The sequence below is a fragment of the Schistocerca nitens genome, chromosome 2, assembly GCF_023898315.1.
Source record: "Schistocerca nitens isolate TAMUIC-IGC-003100 chromosome 2, iqSchNite1.1, whole genome shotgun sequence".
NCBI classification, from domain to species: Eukaryota; Metazoa; Arthropoda; class Insecta; order Orthoptera; family Acrididae; genus Schistocerca; species Schistocerca nitens.
The window spans coordinates 240858358-240879672 of NC_064615.1; the positions used below are offsets into that span (position 1 = coordinate 240858358).

General features: G+C 37.6%; 1 protein-coding gene across 1 annotated transcript in view; it reads left to right on the top strand.

Moving 5' to 3' along the window:
• Positions 1-1246: 1246 nt before the first annotated feature.
• Positions 1247-21315, top strand: part of LOC126235958 (SET and MYND domain-containing protein 4-like) — a 32491-nt gene continuing 12422 nt past the window's right edge. The window contains exons 1-2 of the mRNA XM_049944930.1: positions 1247-1991; positions 2071-2332. Coding sequence (XP_049800887.1) covers positions 1473-1991; positions 2071-2332 — 781 coding nt within the window. The 5' untranslated portion in view covers positions 1247-1472. The remainder of the gene's footprint in view (positions 1992-2070; positions 2333-21315) is intronic.

The window sequence follows — 21315 nt, forward strand, 5'->3', positions numbered from 1 at the left end:
TCTATCTTACCCCTAGTGAGATAAGCCTCTACATCCTTACATTTGTCGTCTAGCCATCCCTCCTTAGCCATTATGCACTTCCTGTCGATCTCATTTTTGAGACGTTTGTATTCCTTTTTGTCTGCTTCATTTACTGCATTTTTATATTTTCTCCTTTCATCAATTAAATTTAGTATTTCTTCTGTTACCCAAGGATTTCTACTAGCCCACGTCTTTTTACCTACTTGATATTCTGCTGCCTTCACTACTTCATCCCTCAAAGCTACCCATTCTTCTTCTACTGTATTTCTTTCCCCCATTCCTGTCAATTGTTCCCTTATGCTCTCCCTGAAACTCTCTACAACCTCTGGTTCTTTCAGTTTATCCAGGTCCCATCTTCTTAAATTCCCACCTTTTTGCAGTTTCTTCAGTTTTAATCTACAGTTCATAACCAATAGATTGTGGTCAGAGTCCACATCTGCCCCTGGAAATGTCTTACAATTTAAAACCTGGTTCCTAAATCTCTGTCTTACCATTATACAATCTATCTGATACCTACTAGTATCTCCAGGATTCTTCCATGTATACAGCCTTCTTTTATGATTCTTGAACCGAGTGTTAGCTATGATTAAGTTATGCTCTGTGCAAAATTCTACCAGGCGGCTTCCTCTTTCATTTCTTAACCTCAATCCATATCACCTACTATAGATTGGTGCCTAACCACGCGCTAGAAAGGAAATAAAGAACTAAATATTTGTGAGAAGGAAGAATATGAATTTTATTGTTGCTCGTTTCAGTCGCACCAATTTAAGCTGTCCTCTTAAGTTCCTGCGTAACCATGCACTCGGAAATCGCTTGTTTATTTATTTATTGCCTATTAAACATTCCGTCATGGAGAAACATACTTCTACCATAAACCGCAACAAATGTTCACGTGAACTACAATGACGATTCTTCTGATAAACATCGCCAACAAAAATTCACACACACGAAAATAAAATGCCAATAGACCAAGTTCTCGCATTCCGTAACTGATTTCTCGCAATCTCTCGTTTAACTCTTGCATGTGTAGATATCATTGTATGCGACGAAAATATGGCGTCCAATTGTTCTAAAATCTCGTAAAGATGAAATCCTGAACAAAAGGAGCAGTTTGCCCTCAAAGAGGCTGTAGGTTGCCGATTATCGCGGAGGCACAACGAAGGGAGCTATCGATAGGTCGATTATCACGCAACTGCAGGTGGCGTTGACTGTGTGTCCCCCCACCACCCTTCCAATGTTTATTTTCATCAGGTTTAAGTGTAGGTCACATGGGTTTAGCTAATAGCTAGATGTGTGTTTGAATTTGGGACCTGAAGTTTGGTTTGTGTTTTTGTGTGGTTTCATGTATACGCTTCATTGGGAAGGTGAAGGTTTCTTGCAACATTTAAGAGTCGACTCAAGGATACGACTTACTCCTCGCATCTGTAATCTACGTAACGGAAGGGAAAAGAATGATGGAACCAATCGATGCATTTTACCGGCTTTGTGAATGTTTAAAAACTGATAATAAAGTGGAAGAAGTGTCGAAGATGTTTTCTTCTTTCGAGAGAGATAGTAGCCGTGTGTCATTCGCAATGGACTTGCTGAGGCAGTACAATATTTTGACTTTACCGTTGTGCCGTAATGACAAAAAGTCTGATACCATAGCAGCAGAATATAGGATGCAAGGCAATCGCGCTTATCAACAGAAGGACGATCGTAAAGCACTCAGTCTGTACAACAGAGGCATAGCTTTTTCTCCAGTTGTTCATTTTGCAGACACTGTTGGAGACAGTAACGAGCTATCGTTAGGGTTTGCCAACAGATCAGCTGTTGCATTTTCGTTAGGCGACAGTGCTTCATGTCTTAAGGACATTGATCTAGCATTTCAGTATAGATACCCTGCTAATTTACATTACAAACTACTAGAAAGGAAGGGTAAATGCTTTCTGAGAATGAACAGATTTGAAGACGCATTCGAAACTTTTACGGTAATTACAGATTGTGTTGCCTTTATGACAAAGTGTCCCAAAGTTTGGAATAAATAAACTTTCTCTTAAATATTTATAGGGTGCATTAAAAGCTCTGGAACTAGCGTCATTGCCAGCAGAGAAATGCCAGTCTGTAAAGAAACAGATAATTGAGCTGCAAGGAAAGGCAGAGTCTAGAAATGTAACAACTGAAAAGCCCTACCTGTTTAGTCTCCAACAAAAGTTACCAAGGAAAACATACCAAGAAAGTAACGAAATTGTTTGTGCTTGTGATGCAGTTGAAATAAAATACAACCAAGATATGGGGAGGTACATCCAAGCATCAAAAAATTTAAATCCTGGTACAGTTGCAAGTAAAATTTGTTTTATTGCCAAATTTTGTCTCTAATAGTCCCATAACTTCTACTCACTGTTCTGCATCCATATAATTTTACTTACCACTTCTCTTTATGTTCAGTCTCCCTAGTTCATTTTTTTTTTTTTTTTTTTTTCTAAATTCCTTTATTGAACGTACATTTCATGTGGCTGTGTTTTTAACAATGCTGGATTGTAAAACTGATTTGTTGTGCATAATGCATTACATAATGTATAAATATAACAAACACACATAGGTAACATTTCCTTTTAAGTTATGAAAGTCTTTTCTAAGGTATCACACATAACAGTGCTTCAAATGTAATATATTACCGTTTTAGGTGAGTGCCAGTTTATATTTCAATTAGTGTTGATTTGCCACAGGGTAAGACAGAAGCTCTGTGTTATCTTAGGCTTTTGTGACTTGCTGCATACTGATAATCACAAGGAATGAAATCCCAACATAAAGAAACTGCAAAGAGAAATTTGTCTTTCTTGAAATTATGAACTTAGAGTAAATGAGGAAGTGATATGAACAAAATTACTGGAGAAGTAGGAGAAACGAAAGTAATCTTTTGGGAAAAAAAAAGAAGATTGTAATCATGACACATTTTACAAGTTCAGTATTTGAATTTTTACATTGTGGAGAATATGACAAACAGGAAAATTATTAATTATGATTCCTATATTGGAAAGAAAATGAAAATTTCGTTACTGGACTCTTTTAATGTACTGTTTAATTGCATTTGTTGCCTTTTGCTTGACATTTAGGTTTTTGAAATATCAAAACTGTTCACTTGTCCACTAAGTTTTTCAGAACAGCATTCTGTACTTTCTATTTCCTAAATTGAAGTACTTTTGGCTCACACATTGCTGTTGTGATCACTGAGTGGCAAATCAAATAATTTTAAGTTCATTCTGGTATATTCCACTTTGTTGTGTTAACATTTCTGATAAAATGTGGTGTTCAGTATCACCTATCAGCAATGATCAGCTACATCGTACCAAGCCCTAAGATACAACACAAACTTGATTTCAAGATGGTGACCAATAGCCTTAAACATTTCCATGGCACAAAAATATAAACAACAAGTACAGCATCATACAAATTCTCAATAATTAATTTTAAAGCTCATGGGACTGCTGTGGGAAAGTGGGAATTTTGTGCAGGAAAAAACTAAAATCTAACATAACCCCAAAATCACATTGACAATAAAACAAAAACAAAATACAACAGTGCTATAAGCAACAAAACAATAGTTTTAGAAAACAAAAAACCAGAAAGTAAAAGCAAATAAACTGTAACTGGTATCAAAAAAATCAGTTAAGCTACACAGCTCAATTTACAAGGCTGATACTACAAGAGTAATCCCAAAAGTAAGGTCACCTATTTTTTTATAAGTACATAGACCTGTTTATTTCTACAATGGTTTACATCAGTTTACAGTTTGAACATTTAGCTGTTTTTTAACATAATCACACCATTTCTGTTGATGCATTTTTGTAGATGCCGTGGCAGTTTTTGTATGCCCATGTCATACCAGCTCGCCGCCATGCTGTTCAGAAAGTTATGAACCTCTTCATTCACCTCGTCATCGGAGCTGAATCGCTGGGACCACAATCAATGCTGACAGGTACTGTGAGACTCTGAAAAAACTCAAACGGACAATTCAGAACCGGAGAAGAGGAATGTTGAGCAAGGACGTACACATTGTCCATGACAAAGCTCACCCACACATCGCTCGGCACACCGTTGCACTCCTGCAACAGTTTCAATGGAACATAATCACCCACCCACCCTATAGTCCTGACTTGGTGCCCAGTGACTATCACCTCTTCCCTAGGTTAAAAGAACATTTGGCCGGAAAGCAATTCAGCTGTGACGACGAGGTGAAATAAGAGGTTCACAGCTTTCTGAACAGCAAGGCAGCAAGCTGGTATGACATGGGCATACAAAAACTGCCATAGCGTCTACAAAAATGAATCGACATAAGTAGTGATTATGTTGAAAAATAACTAAATGTTCAAGCTGTAAACTGATGTAAACCATTGTAGAAATAAACAGGTCTATGTACTTATAAAAAAATAGGAGACCTTACTTTTGGGATTACCGTCATACTATAAAAAGGGATAGATGACCTCAGCAGTTTGGTCCCGTAAAACCTTACCACAAATTTCCACTACTGTAAAAATACTAAAACAGATGACACTACACACAGCCAAAGTGGAAGACTAATACATGTACTGAGAAATGGTGAAAACTAACAAATGGCAGTATTGACTACATCAGTTGACCCATATAGCTCACCTCATAAGACCGATACAGTTAAAAAATTCTAAATCAAGTCACTTGATATTTTTAAGGTAATTATCAACACATAATGACATAACCAAGAAATTGCACAAGAAACACACAAGTATGTACATAAACAGATGTACTATACATTCTATAATAAAAAAATAAAACTATAAAAATGTACTTACCACCAAAGTAATTTGACACACAAATCTAGTGATAGCAAGAGCGGTATGTCATCAACACAATCTCTCAAACCAGGGACCCCATTGGACAGATTGCCACACGTTGCCCCGTGGAAAGCACCACACAAACTGGTGCCTGAGCCAAGAGACAGCAACATTAGTCAGTGTCATACATTCTTTACAAACGCAACACTTCACATACTCAACAAATAACTGTAGGAATTTAATCATGCTCCTTTCATCCCCCACTGCGGCTTGCCGGGATCTGACTTGTGACTTTGTTGCCACATCCACAACCACCAATACATAAAATAAAATCTTGAACCATATACAACACACCACACTAATTACTACAAATCTGAAGATGACCAGTAACTGCCAACATCAGAATAACTCACTAACAAACTGCTACAAACTATCCATTATTGTCATCACAGACAGTACTTGAGGAGTTAAATATCACTAACAATACTTGCAAGCAGTTTAGAAACATAAACTTCCGACACTAGAGCATGCCACCACATAGTCTAACATGCTTTGTGCATACACGATACATGTCTCATATGCTGCACTATACTGACACCACACAACACAGATACATCACAGGTCAAAGCAGACAAAAAGTATTGAATGCTCAAGTTGACCCAGCATTTCCTTGTGCTCATTTTCTTTACCTTCATATTTATCAGTATGGAACAGTGTCATTTCCGTTATACACATTATGTTTTGATGGTGAATTTTGTTCACAACGTTGGTACAGATTTAGGTAAGAGTTACATACTGCCTTCCTCCATCTTCACATCTTTGCATTTTTCATAGTTGATGCATGATCTGTGCTTATTTGCATGCTAACATACACATTGGATATTTGCCTTTTGTACACTAGAGCTCATCAGAGATTGGTCAATTGTATGCTACAGTATTTCTGAATTTACCTTTCAGCTTTTGTTATTCAAAATGAGAAGTGCATTAGATATTGAGTAGACTGATAGGAAAAGACATGATAATGTTCTCTGCAGAAAAGAAAGGAAAATATGGAATACAGTGATTAGGATAAGGGATGATGCCACTTGGGTTAAAACGTCTTGGAAGTCCATGATATTTAGAGGATGCTGTAAAGTGCAAGTATGTTCAATAAATAATTGAGGACATTAGGTGTAAGTGTTGTTCGGGAATGAAAAGATTTTCTGTGCTAGTTATGGCTGCTCCAGTTGAGGTATCACCAAATTTTGTGATTGCATAAAAGGCAATTTTTATTTATTGAATAATTTAGAGAATGTCACATTGGAAGCAGTATACTACAGGTGCAATACAAAAGGTGTACATACTACAAATTCTGGTCATCTCTACAGGTTGTTGACTGCACCATAATTAGTCTCCAAGCTCTTATAGACATAACAGGACACTGATATCAGTGGTAGCAAATCAAAAGAAGTGTTGAACTGTGTTTTCAAATGCTCCTTTAGAAAAGGTTATCCTGGTGTACTGGATGTTCAAGACAAAAGGGAAGTTTTTTTGTACAGACAGTGAAAGACTATGTCCTTCGATCAGAAGAAACTTATTTATGTTGTCATATTTAGGTCAATTTATCCAATGTATTTTTTATTTTCTTTTATTTATTTATTTGAAATTTTTGCATAGGCTGCATCACTGCTGTGTCATTCTGGAAGGTTTACAAAATAGCCACCTACAACTGTCATAACCTCTTCATTTTCCTTAGAAGATAAAATGTGTGGAAATCATAGGATGACAGATAAGGGGAAAATGCCAATATTCCAGTAATTTCTGATTTAAATCCCACAGTTTTCTTATTGCTAAAGCAATTTTTGGGGAGGTGCATTTATCTGTCTAAATGTGATCTTTTCCATTTGCAGTAATGTCTCTTTGTGCCTGTTTTTTATGCAGTTTACTCAGAAGGCATGTTTAGTATTCACTAATTATTATTTTCTCCTTTTCTGTGTAATCAGCAATAAGCGCTCCCAGTAAACACTGGCTATAGCCTTCGTAGGAAGTAAAATTGACATTTCCGGCTTCCACTCATTACTTGACTTGCTGTTGCATTTTTAGTGTGAAGCTGTGTACTTACAGCTTGTTTACAGTGAAAAAAAGTTCATTTCTTTTTAAAATTAAATGATTCAAAAAGAAAATTTGTGCAAATTATTAAAGATTCCCCAAACAGACCAGCCATACTGATGCCCTGCACTATGTTCTTCAAAAGGCTTTACCCAGTCATTCATCCTGCCCAAAGTTTTCTTCCATTGGTCCATATAATCATTTTTTGGTGCTTCTGTGAGCTCTTCAGGTAGCTTCTCCTTCGCCAAAGTTGGGACATGCAGTAAGTGTATCCATTGGGAACCTTACTGCCTTTCAGGCAGTTTGTAAATTCAACATATGTGCAGTGTAACAATATTATTAAAGGGAAAGTTGCTGCACACCATATAGTGGAGATGCTGAGTTGCAGATAGGCACAACAAAAAGACTTTCAGAAAGTGAGCTTTCTTGCAGCAAGGCCTTTGTCGTAGATAGAGAACATGCATACACGTGACTGCCATCTCTGGCTGCTGTGGCCTCAACAGCCATAGATTGTGGTCATGTATGTGTGAGTTACATTTGCGTGGGTATATGTGTGTATGTTGTCTATCTCCAACAAAGGCCTTGTTGGTTGAAAGCTCACTTTCTGACAGTCTTTTTGTTGTGCCTATCTGCGACTCAGCATCTCCACTGTATGGTAAGTAGCACTGTTACATTCTGTCGTGGATTTTCCATTATTCAGCATCTGTGCAGGATTTTCTCCTGACATTTGATAGACCAATTTCTGTCATGAGCTTTTCAAGTGAAGTGAGTTTGACACATCCAATAATAATTATTTATGTGTTATTCAGTGCAGAAGCTGAAGTATGCAAATAGAAGTGCTTGCTGCCTATGAGGTATGCCTATGTTTGTGAAGTAAGTTGTTTATCCTCTGGACCTGCTGCTTCAGCATTTCACCGTGATTTATTAAAGTGAATGATTGGTTAATTGATTGCATAACTTAGCTAGGTTAGTGAGTCTGTGTTAGTATGTACCCACTTCAGTTGAGTCTTCCAGGATTCTTTATTTTGCAGATGGAATGGTGCACTTGCCTCTTTTTCCTGTCACATAGTAAGAGTGATATTATTTTGGTGAGACTAGTATTCTCTGTTACTCTGGAAAGTTTTTCAGCTATTGTATCAATGAGTAACGCACCTGTTACTTTTTTCAGTTCTCTATAGATTGGATAAGGTGAAGTATTTGTGCTGTACATGATTTATCTCCTTTGAAATCAATTCAGCTACTGGTTTGACCTGTCAATTTATACATTCAGAGGTTTTGTATGCTAGAAGTGATATTAGCCAATAGCTCTTAGGATTTGCTGAGTCTTTTCTCAGTTTTAATAGTGTGTATACTTTAGCCTTGAGCCACATAAATGTTTTCTCTGTCCATTTAATATCTCATCTATTCCAATAGCTTTACCACATCTAGATTTGATCACTGCTACCTCCAGTTAATATCTTGTTCTTTTAGTGTGATACATGTTTTTCTCCCTTAAACTACCACCCGTAATTTTTTTTCCCATGAGAAGCAAGAAGTTGCAGAGACATTTTATCTGCAGTGACATTGAGCTATTCCTAGATTTTGTTGGGTCTCTGTTTTGATTCTTAATCCGCCTCTAATTCTCACAACTTCTTAATTTGTACTTTCAACAGTTGTCATCCACTTTCCTTGTTTACTGTTTTTACTACTTCAGTTATTTTTCTAGTTTGACAGTATTTCATTGAAAGGATCCTGTACATATAATGAAACACGTTGTTGTAGCAGTTTTCTGGTTCATAGTTCATGACAAGCAGGCATGTAGTTCTACAGTCCCTTGGGATTTTTTTCCTATTTTTTGTGATGATTGTTGAACATCTTTCATAAAAGTCTATAACTGTATGGCAGTGATTTGATGTTTGTTACAGCTGTGCCAATATCTGCTCTGAAAATTTAACCCAATTTGCTGTCTCAAAATGTAATCTTATTTTAAACAGGACGATTGAAAGTCTCACTGAGGTAACAGTTTGGCAGACTAGCAGCTTATGTTGTATGTTGGCAATTATTTTCAGAGACAGAAATTAAGTTTGAGTAGTAGCCACATATCTGTGAAATTAGGAAAAACTTTAGTTTTCATTTATTTTATTTATTTATTTATTTATTTCGTGTTCTGTAGATCCAGGTAGTGAGTAAGTCGCAAGGATATGTAACATGGCAAATTGTACAGAGTTCAAGTATAACTTACATGACAATAACAATATAATGTAAGTAAAATCTCGAATGGAAGGATGAGTAATATGTACAGGAATTAAAGTTATGCCAAATATTACAGTAAATAAATACCTGAATACAAAAACCAATTATTCACTTGTCTATGGTAGTGCCCAAAATAATATGAGAGTAGTAGAAATTAAAATTTAACATATACTTGAGGAGACAATGAAGATGAAAAATGTGACACAGACATTAAAGGTTACATTGTTCTTAAGTGGAAGAATGCAACCATGTTTAAAATAGAACTTCTGACATAAAATTGATCAGAACTAGTTCCAAAACAATTGTAAATTTACCAATGGCAAGAAAGATGCAGACATTATACAGATTGTTAAGTTGTGCATCACAACTCTGTTTAAATTAAATATTCTGACATAAAATTCATCAAATCTTGTTCTAAAATAATCGTAAGTTTAGCATTGTGTCTCAGAAATTCCATCAACCATAGAAAAAGATTTCTCTATTACCTACTCTTTGAGAATTTCTTTGAATTTTGGCAGTTGTTCATGAAGACATCTAATATGTGATAGGATGCATTAAACAGTATCATTAATCAATTTGAGTTTATGTTCCTGTACTCAGTTTTCAATATTTTCACCATTCTTATCAATGTCAGCCCATCCCTTATTATAGTGCTAAAATGCCTCTATCACAATGTTCATATCTGATAGCTTAAAAGATGTGAGACTAGTAAACTGAAATGGGATGTTAGTTGGTTTTGTGCACAAAGATGACTCTACAATTTTTTATCACTGTTGCAATGATCATTTACGTTGGTACTACCAGCTCGTACAACTTCAGTCTCTGGTATGATGGCACTTCCAATTCTTCAACAAAGAGATTCTTTCGTGTGGTTCATATGTTAGAGAGATTTGTTTGCACCTCTTATTCACATAGAATATCACATGTTTCAGTAATCCAATTTTGGGATTGTGTGTAATCTTTGGATGAAGATGATTCCTGAGTGTTAATTGACATCATTGTCACAGATGGTCTACAGAAAAATTGTTCTGGCACCTTATGATGCATTGCTCATGTGATAAAGAATTTAGCCAGTGAAACACTCAGTGCCAGGGGCACCACATGCAGGTTTCCTCTATGCTCAAGTTTATTATATATTGACTGCCACCTTTTCTTGCTGAAAATGTACCAGCAAGATTACACGAATCTTTAGTTGTTTCTTCCAGATTGGTTCAGACACTTAGTCAGAACAGTACTGTGCTTCTGTTCTTCTTCAGTGCTGTAGTGGATGTGAAAGTAGGAATGTAAGGACAATTTGTACTTCATTTATTGACCACTGACTCCATACATCAGTATAGTGGTTGTTGTCATGATGGAGCCAGCAATCCACAGGCGGTGTGTGACATTCATATGGCTGAATGCTGAGGCAGCTCAACAGCAGCTGGTGACAACAGTGCCATTGCTGATCCAATAGTATGTCAGCTACACAGCACAGTAAACAAGCATTTGGTGTACACTGCCTGTGGCAGCTGGTGGAAACATGCAGGTGGCCTGGATTGAACTCAGTATCCTTGGAGAGTGGTTGACATGTCACATGATAGTGGCCCCATGCTGGAGGATCATGTTCAAAATCAACAGACTGGCTTGCATCTTATAGACACCTCTGCTCAGTGAGGGCCAATGTGGACTAGCCAGTACGGCTGACCAATGACTCATCAGGAGAGAGTGCCAGTAAAAGTGTACTTATGGTGTCACTGTATTTTCTCTTGTGTGCTGGCATTGGTAACTGTTTACAGGATGAATGATGGCAAGTGAACACAACAGATTACACAATATAGCAGAACCACTGAGAAAATAGTTTTGATAAGTGCTGTCATGATGTGAACTGTATGAAATTATGTGGTGGTATAATGGAATATATAGTGCAGAATGCTGATATGTAAAACAGAATATTATGTAAAATTTGAACTGTACTGCTGGGTTCCTGCTTAACCAACATCACAGGTATCAGGACATTTTTAAAATACCACAAAAGTTTTTGAAACGATCATCATGTTATGCTACAATTCAGTGCATCAGTTAACCACTTTTCCTCCAGTCACATTCGTTGGCTTTGCCAACTCACAACCAAGCTAACATTTCAACCTAAATCAGACTGTAGGCTATGCTACAGATGGGTTGCCATCATCACAGCCACTTTTCCTTGGCTTCACCGTCTCTCAAACTGTAAAGTTTGAATACGAAACAATTTCGCAATAAATCCTGTCATATTCTGAGAAACAAACAAGACAAGAAAACCGAATTCCAAGAACGATAACCAACCTTGTTAACCATAATAGCCAGATCAGTAATTGTCAATGTCATGCTCTCTATGTTTGTATCTTCTACCAAAACAGGATGTTAGATTCAGAGATTTTCATTGGCTACTGCATACTATTGCCTGATTAGCTTCAACCAACAGAAGTGAATTGCCAATGGCAGCACAAAGCAGAACAACCACTGGCACCATAAGTACAATTTAGCCAACTGTGATTGTAGCCTGCATGATACCGAATAATTTTGCCAACTGGGCCAAGAATATTTATACTCCACAGGGGAGTTTATTGTTACAGTTGGCAGGCTCCAGTCACATACTTGACTGTGGAATGCCACACTATGCTGCACTGTATACCGGTATGGTAACTGAACACAGTATTGCTGGTTTTCTAGTGGCTTGACAACAGTTTGCAGCAGCATTATTATGACATTCAGCTGTAGAATTGCAACTACAGTTGATGACCTGCATACAACATGGCTGGTTGTGAAGGCCCTGTTGCAACTTGACCCACAACACTCCTTAGGGATATGACTGCTTCATGTAACATGTGCGTAAAGGTAAATGTTCACCTATGAGAGTGCAGGACATCAGTATCTATAAGCAGTGTGTGTACTGTAAGGAAATGTACTGGTTAAATATGTCTCACTTTCATCTTGAGGTACACTGCAGAAGAGTGCGTCATCCTGGAAACAACCTGGAGCAAGCTGTTAAATCTAATGAATTAAAAAAAGAAAAGAAAATGAATAAATAATCAAAAATTTATGGGAAAGTTACAATGTGTTGTACAGATTAGTCTACGCCAAATTGATTTTGAGATTTACTGGAGGCCATTGTGAGGTAAGCGTTACAGTGAAGAAATAGGGGTAGAGGATATTTCGTTCGCACATAGTTCACTTCAGTGTGAGATATAACTGGTACACTATGCAGAACTTTACGGCAGCTTAAACTATTGCATCTTACAGAGTATTCACAACCAGTGTCAAACATCTTGTCTGTTAACTTTGGGATTTGTGGTAGGTGAGACAATGGACTTCCTCTGGGTATACTTAAATTTAAGACCCAATTCCTCACATTCCCTGCCCTGTTCCTAGTGTGTGGGTGGCATTTTTCAGGAGTGGTAAATATCCAGTTGCATTAATACAAAGTTATAGGGTTCCAGGTGAGTCAGTTTGTGTAAATGGCACTACATTTTAATGAGTCTTTCTCCTATTATCATTTAATCTACTGGTAAAGTGTTGAAATATGCTTGGGTAGTCTTTATGTAGGGGTTGCCGAGGTGGGGAGTGGTCAGGCCCTCCTAGTGTCATAGGGCAGGTGGCAGGATCTGAGCCAAAGGATGTGTCAACTCAGTGATGGTCTTGGCTGCAGATTTCTAGTCCTGCATTATCATTTGGCGATTTGTAGGACCCCCCTGGATAGGTCAGGGGTGCACTACACAAAGGAAGCAGCTTCTCGAGTTGTGGAATACTTGTAGTGCACATGAGGGTTTTTTAGGCTAGGGGGTAGTTTGATGTACTCTGATGAACACTTGCCAGTTGATATGCAGCAAGGGAAGTCTGACAGCATTCATAATAAAGACACTTTGACTGCCAAAATTTTATTAGTAAATTGTCAAAGTATTCATAACAGAGTTCCCAAATTCACTGCCCTCCAGGAAAGTTCTCACACTCAAATCATTCTCAGGGCCGAGAGCTGGCTGAAACCTAAATTGGAAAGCTCTGAGACATTTAGCGAGTCATGGAAAGTATATCAGAAAGACAGATTAGAGGCCATAGGAGAGGGAGTGTTCATTGCAGTTTACAAAAATATTGTCTCTATTGAGATCGAAATTGAATGACAGTGAAGTTTTTTTGCTCGCACGTAACAGGTCTGGGTGAAAACAAGTTAACTGTTGGATGTTTTTACTGGTCACCTGATTCTGCTGTGACAGTTCTAGAGTTATGTAAAGAAAGTCTACAGTCATTAGCATGCAAATACCTAGATCATGGAATACTAGTTGAAGATGACTTTAACCTCTGGAGTACAGACTGGGATGTCTATGGGTTTGTTGTGGGGGTTACAAACAGTCATATGAAGTACTTTTGAACATGCTTTCTGAAAACTGTTTTGAGCAGCTAGTTCAGCAGCCCAAATGTAATTGAAATAGCTACAAATAGGCCGGACCTTATTGACAATGTCGGTATAGAAATGGGGATAGCGATCATGTTGTCATTGTAGCAGATGTGGTTATGAAAGTTAATAAATCAGTTAAGAATGCTGGAAGAGTGTTTCTGGTAGAAATGGCAGAAAAGCAGTTATTAGCGTCTCACTTAGTGAATTGACATCACTTAGTTCCATTAAGATGGATGTAGAGGAATTATTGGCAAAGATTAAGCATATTGTAAATCATGGTCTAGAAAATTATGTGCTTAATAAATGGATTAAGGACAGAAAAAAAACACCATGGTTTAATAACGAGATTCGAAAATGCTGAGGAAGCAGAGGCTGTTGCCCTCTCAGTTCAAAAGAGAAAGTGTAAATGATGACAAGTAAAAGTTAATTTGTGCATCTGTGAAAAGATCTATGCATGAAGAATACAACTGCTACTACCATCATACATTAGCAAAAGATTTGGAAGAGAACCTGAGAAAATTCTGGTTCTATATGAAATCACTAAGTGTGTCTAAGGCTTCCGTGAAGTCTCATGTCGACACGTCTGGTGTGGCAGTTGAAGATAACAAAACAAATGCCAAATCTTTAAATTACATGCTCAAGAAATCATTCATGTGGGAGAATTGTATAAATGTACTGTTGTTTGACCATCGAACAGACTTCCGTATGGATGACAGTAATAAGCATCCATGGCATAGAGAAACAACTGAAATAGTTGAACACAAATCAGTCACCAGATCTGGATGGAATCCCAGTTCGATTTTTCAAAGAGTAGTCTATGGCCTTAGCACTTTGCATTTGTTGTGAATCTCTCACCCAGTGCAATGTCCCAAGTGAATGGAAAAAGTGCAGGTGACTCCTGTATATAAAAAAGGCAAAAGAACAGAAACACAGAATTACAGACCAATACCCCTGCATCAGGTTGCTGCAGAATCCTTGAACATACTCTCAGTTCGAATATAATATATTTTTGTGAGACAGTGAAGCTTATGTCCATGAATCAGTATGGTTTTAGAAAGCATCTCTTATGTGAAACTCAGCTTACCCTTTTCTCACATGATGTACTGTGAATTATGGATGAAGGGCAACATGCAGATTCCATATTTCTAGACTTCCAGAAAGCAATTGACACCGTGTCCTGTTGCAGGCTGTTAAGGAAGGTATGAGCATATGAAATAGGTCCACAGTTGTGTGAGTGGTTTGAAGACATTTTATTTTATTTATTAATTCGTCCATAAACAAATTTCTTTGTATGGATGTCGTCATTATACATACATATGTACATTATGTTGTCACATAAGATAATGAAATACAAGCTATATATAATAAATTCATAATATATATGTGTATATTACACATATAATTCATCATTGAGTTACATAATGCAGAAGAACCTGCTTCAATCAAAAGAAATAGATCACAAGACTCCTATAATACTTGTATGGGTAAATTACAATCTAGAATGTCCACTTTATAATTGATTAACCTGATTATTTATTTATGCCAATTTTATGCTGCATGAATTCTCTAATCGTGGAAAAACTATTTTTTAATAAATATTCTTTAAGGAATGCTTTAAATTTACAGAGTTCCTTTATGGTTTTTTTATTTCTTTTGGCAATGTATTGTATATCTTGACACTTTGGTAAAACATAGTGGTTTGGGTTTTAGTTTTATTCATTCTGTCTAGGTACAAGCAATTACTGTTTCTGGTTTGGTGATCATGTATGCAACTGTTTGCTAAATATTGCTCAATATTTTTGTGAATAAAAACTGTAGTTTGCAAGATATATTCACTTAGGATTGTCAGAATACCCCATTTTTTAAATAGCTCACTGCAGTGTGCTCTTTTGTGACTCTTGCTCATTATTCTGATAGCTCGTTTTTGCAATCTGAACAAGTATTTCACATTTTGGGCATTTGCACCCCAGAATGTTATGCTGCAACTTATTATAGAATGTATGTGTGCAAAGTGTGTCATTCTCTGGCATGAACTACTGCACACAGGGACTATTATTCGTAAGGCATAGCATGCTGTGCTAATTTTTTTCCCAAGCATCCTAATATGTTCATCCCATTTTAATTGTTGATCAACATACATACCCAAAAATGTTGTGCTGGCTACACACTCTGTGGTTTCATTTTGAACTTTAAGTTTTGTCATATTCGGTTTTTTTCTTTATATAGAAGTTTATGTTATTAGTCTTTTTCATGTTAAGGGTTACTTTGTTGTTATTTGACCAGTTGTGAACTGCCATAAGTGCCTTTTCAGCTTTTACATTTGACATTTCTGGTGTCCTGTCTGTAATTATTATATTGCTGTCATCAGCAAATAACACTGTTTCACCTTGCATTACCCACTGTGGGAAATCATTAATATAAATAAGAAATAGTACTGGGCCTAACACACTCCCTTGAGGTACTCCAATGTTCAAGTATTCTTCATCTGAAAGGTGTTTCACTAAATAATTTGAGCTACTTGAAATTTGAGATATCTCCACCCTTTGCACTCTGTCCGCAAGGTAAGATCTAAACCATTTATTTACAACCCCCCTGATTCCTAGTGCTTCAAGTTTACCTAGTAGTATTCCATGGTCAACTGTATCAAATACTTTATTGAGATTTAGGAAAATGCCTGTTACTTGTTCTGCTTTATCTAGGGCTTCTAGAACTACTCTTGTAAATTTTTCTATAGCTGCTTCTGTTCCCTTTCCAGTCCTGGAACCAAACTGTTCTTTGCATAGGAGTTGGTATTTATTTAAGTAGTCCATAAGTCTGTTTTTCATAATAGTTTCTATTATTTTTGAAAAAGAAGGCAGCAATGAAACTGGTCTGTAATTCCCTGTATTTTCTGTATCACCTTTTTTGTGTGTGGGAAGAATTTTTTGCGTGCTTTAGATAATTAGGGAAGCAACCTGATGAGAATGACTCATTTATAATGTCTGCTAAGGGTTCTTTTATGCTGCTAATGCAGTCTTTTAGTATACACATTGGAACTTCATCTAAACCCGTGGATGATTTACTCTTGAATTTATGTACAATGCTACTGATTTCCTCTCCATTGGTGGGTAGCAGTAGCATTGTGAGAGATACATAGTTCTTTGCCATTGTGTGTTGTGTTTTAGGAAGCTTTTCTTGCAGTTTTGTTGCTATATTACTAAAGTAGTTGCTTATAAAGTTTGCCAGGCCCTTAGGATTATCTATTAAAACTACCTTTATTTCTGATATCAATATAGTAGAGGGAAACATTCCACATGGGAAAAATATATATCTAAAAACAAAGATGATGTGACTTACCGAACGAAAGTGCTGGCAGGTCGATAGACACACAAACAAACACAAACACACACACACACACACACACAAAATTCAAGCTTTCGCAACAAACTGTTGCCTCATCAGGAAAGAGGGGAAGGAGAGGGAAAGGCGAAAGGATGTGGGTTTTAAGGGAGAGGGTAAGGAGTCATTCCAATCCGGGAGCGGAAAGACTTACCTTAGGGGGAAAAAAGGGGAGGTATACACTCGCACACACACACATTTCCATCCACACATATACAGACACAAGCAGACATATTTAAAGTTTGGTCAGAGATGTCAGTCGAGGCGGAAGTGAAGAGGCAAAGATGATGTTGAATGACAGGTGAGGTATGAGTGGCGGCAACTTGAAATTAGCGGAGATTGAGGCCTGGTGGGTAACGGGAAGAGAGGATATATTGAAGAGCAAGTTCCCATCTCCGGAGTTCGGATAGGTTGGTGTTGGTGGGAAGTATCCAGATAACCCGGACGGTGTAACACTGTGCCAAGATGTGCTGGCCGTGCACCAAGGCATGTTTAGCCACAGGGTGATCCTCATTACCAACAAACACTGTCTGCCTGTATCCATTCATGCGAATGGACAGTTTGTTGCTGGTCATTCCCACATAGAATGCATCACAGTGTAGGCAGGTCAGTTGGTAAATCACGTGGGTGCTTTCACATGTGGCTCTGCCTTTGATCGTGTACACCTTCCGGGTTACAGGACTGGAGTAGGTGGTGGTGGGAGGGTGCATGGGACAGGTTTTACACCGGGGGCGGTTACAAGGATAGGAGCCAGATGGTAGGGAAGGTGGTTTGGGGATTTCATAGGGATGAACTAACAGGTTACGAAGGTTAGGTGGACGGCGGAAAGACACTCTTGGTGGAGTGGGGAGGATTTCATGAAGGATGGATCTCATTTCAGGGCAGGATTTGAGGAAGACGTCTGGGTTATCTGGATACTTCCCACCAACACCAACCTATCCGAACTCCGGAGATGGGAACTTGCTCTTCAATATATCCTCTCTTCCCGTTACCCACCAGGCCTCAATCTCCGCTAATTTCAAGTTGCCGCCACTCATACCTCACCTGTCATTCAACATCATCTTTGCCTCTTCACTTCCGCCTCGACTGACATCTCTGCCCAAACTTTAAATATGTCTGCTTGTGTCTGTATATGTGTGGATGGAAATGTGTGTGTGTGCGAGTGTATACCTCCCCTTTTTTCCCCCTAAGGTAAGTCTTTCCGCTCCCGGATTGGAATGACTCCTTACCTTCTCCCTTAAAACCCACATCCTTTCGTCTTTCCCTCTCCTTCCCCTCTTTCCTGATGAGGCAACAGTTTGTTGCGAAAGCTTGAATTTTGTGTGTGTGTTTGTGTTTGTTTGTGTGTCTATCGACCTGCCAGCACTTTCGTTCGGTAAGTCACATCATCTTTGTTTTTAGATATATATTTCTACCTTTATTTCTTATTTTTATGTTCATATGCTTTGATTTTGAGTTACCAGTTTCTTGTTTTACTATATTCCAAATGGCTCTGCTTTCATTGTTTGATTTCTGTATGGTGTTTTCATTATGGATTCTCTTTGCTTCCTGCAACAGTTTTCTGTATGTCCTCTTGTACCTGAGAAAAAACTGTAAGAAGCCTGGGTCACTCTTATCATTTTTGATAGATCTCAGATATTTGAGTGTTTCAGAGGATTTTCTGATACCTTTTGTTACCCAAGTCTTCCTACTAGATCCCCCAACAGAATGTACTACTTTAGGAAATGTTTCCTCAAATTTTAACTTGAATATATTCATGAATTTGTTGAATTTTTCAATTACATGTGTTCCTGAATATACTTCTGACCATGTCTGGTCAGTCATCTGTGTTGCAAATTCACACCTTTTTGATTTAAAAGAAAAAAAAACCTTCTGTAGCTAAGCACTTTTGCTTGTAACTTTGTAGATATTTTAAGTTTTGGACTTTGACCAATGTGGTCTGATATCCCAAGGTTTTTAACAGTTACTTCACAGCATTTGTGGTTAATATCTGTTAGAATATGGTCAATTATTGAAGATGAGTGTTTGGTTACTCTTGTGGCATTTGTTACCCATTGTGAGATACCATAACTGTACAAGATATTCAAGAACCCATTTTCAGCACATTGATATTTAAATCTCCACAAGTAATAATATGTACTTTAGGATTACATATTTTGTCCAACACTTGTATTAATTTAGTGAAAAAGGTTTCAACATCACTATTAGGAGACCTATATAAACACAGTATATACAATTTTTAAGGGTATTTTGTTCTTTTGACTCTACTACTGAAAGTTCAAAATTTTTTTCTTCACTCAAAGAAATCATATCACTCCTGACTATGAACTGTAGTCCTTTTTTCACATAAATACATGAGCCCCCACTCCTATTTATTGTTCTGCTATAATAAGATGCTAATTCATAAGAAGGTAAAACTATGTATTCAATTTCAGATCCTTTGCACCAGTGTTCAGTAATGCAGACTATCAAGCTATCTATGGCTTCTAGTTCAATTTCTAACTGTTGCACTTTGTTCCTTATTGACTGAACATTCTGGTGTAAATATTTTTAAATAATTATAGTTGCTTATCTGGGGTGCTGCTTCTTCCTTCCTTCTATTAAAAAATCCTTTAGATGGGAAGGAGGCACAGATATTCTTTTGTTCACACTGCTAGATGATAGATCTTCTACTGCTGCCGCTGCTGTAGCTGTTGCTTCCTGACTTGTTTGTGGTAATGACACTGCTCCCATCACCACTGTTGTTCTTATGTTCACTTCACTGCATTCTGGATCTTCTGTTACTACTGGTTTTGCATTCCTTGTTGTTACTGCTGTTGTAGTAGCTGTTGATGCTGACACTGATTCCTCTTCTGCCAATGTTATCAAAGCTGCTCCATTTGCAACTGTTTCTTCTGTGGCATCTACATCCTCAATATCTTCAATGGCCAGTTGCTGTTTGAATGTTTGAGTGGAATGTCTTCTGTCTGGATGCTCTGTTGCCTCCAGTGGAATTGGGTCATGTATTTCACTGTTTATGGAAATAGTTTTCATTAACTCCCCAAGCGTTTCACATAAATAGGACTTGCCTTTCTTGTTTAAGTGCGTTCCATGTTTTGTGAAGCACAGTCTTTCCAAATCAGCTGTATGAAGAAAGAAAACATTGTCCATGGATCTGCAGATATTTTGGTAGATCCTGTTGGCTTTCTGGATCTCTTTATTTACACAGGACCCTTCTGGTAGATCATGCATGTGAGTTAACCCTATAACATTTTGATTGTTTATTCTGTTTAGGACTGTCTTTAGTGTTCAAGTAGCTTCTCTTAGCCCATTTTTATAGATATCATTTGCACCACCGAATATTACTATCCGCTGATTTTGCCATGTGTGGTTACTATAATTATAGTCTTTTAAAATTTCTTTCATACAGGCACCTGGTTTGATGAAACCTGTAGCTCTGAGTCCATTTTGATATCGTATTTTTTCTGCTAACTCTCTTCCATTACTATCTGAATATAGGACAACATCTCTTGTTTTATTCCCCACAATGTTTTGTGTTAATTGATTTGTATTACCATGTGTTCCCCATCCAAATGGTCATTTGAGATGATTGTTTTCATCGTGAATACACTTCTCATATCATTTCATCTGCACAAAGTTTTTGTTTACATCTCATCTAGATAGACTTAACCATACTTTTGCACAATCCTGACGGGGAAAGTCGGGTATTCCATCTTCTTAATTAATAGAACCCAGTATGTTGACCTCGACGGCAAGTGTTTATCAGAGACAAGGGTATTGTCAGGAGTGCCCCAGGGAAGTGTGATAGGACACCTATTATCCTCTGTATACATGAATGAATTAGCAGGCAGGGTCGGCAGCAATCTGCAGTTATTTGTTGATGATGCTGCAGTGTACGGTAATGTGTTAAAGTTGAGTGTCTGTAGTAGGATACAAGGTGACTTGGACAAAATTTTTAGTCGGTGTGATGATTGGCAGCTAGCTTTAATTGTAGAACAATGTAAATTAATGCAGATGATTAGGAAAAACAAACCTGTAATGTTCAGATACAGCATTAGTAGTGTCCTGCTTGGCACACTCACATTGTTTAAATAACTGGCATAATGTTGCAAAGCAATATGAAATGGAATGAGCTTGTGAGGATTGTGGTAGGGAAGTTGAACATTTGACTTTGGTTTATTGGGAGAATTCTGGGGAAGTGTGGTTCATCTGTAAAGGAGACCACGTATGGAACGCTAGTGCAATATGTTCTTGAGTACTGCTCAAACGTTTGGTATCTGTACCAGGAAGACATCGAAGCAGTTCAGAGGTGGGCTGCTAGATTTGTTACTGGTAGGTTTGAATGACATGCAAGTGTTACAGAGACGCTTTGGGAATTCAAATGGGAATCCCTGGAGG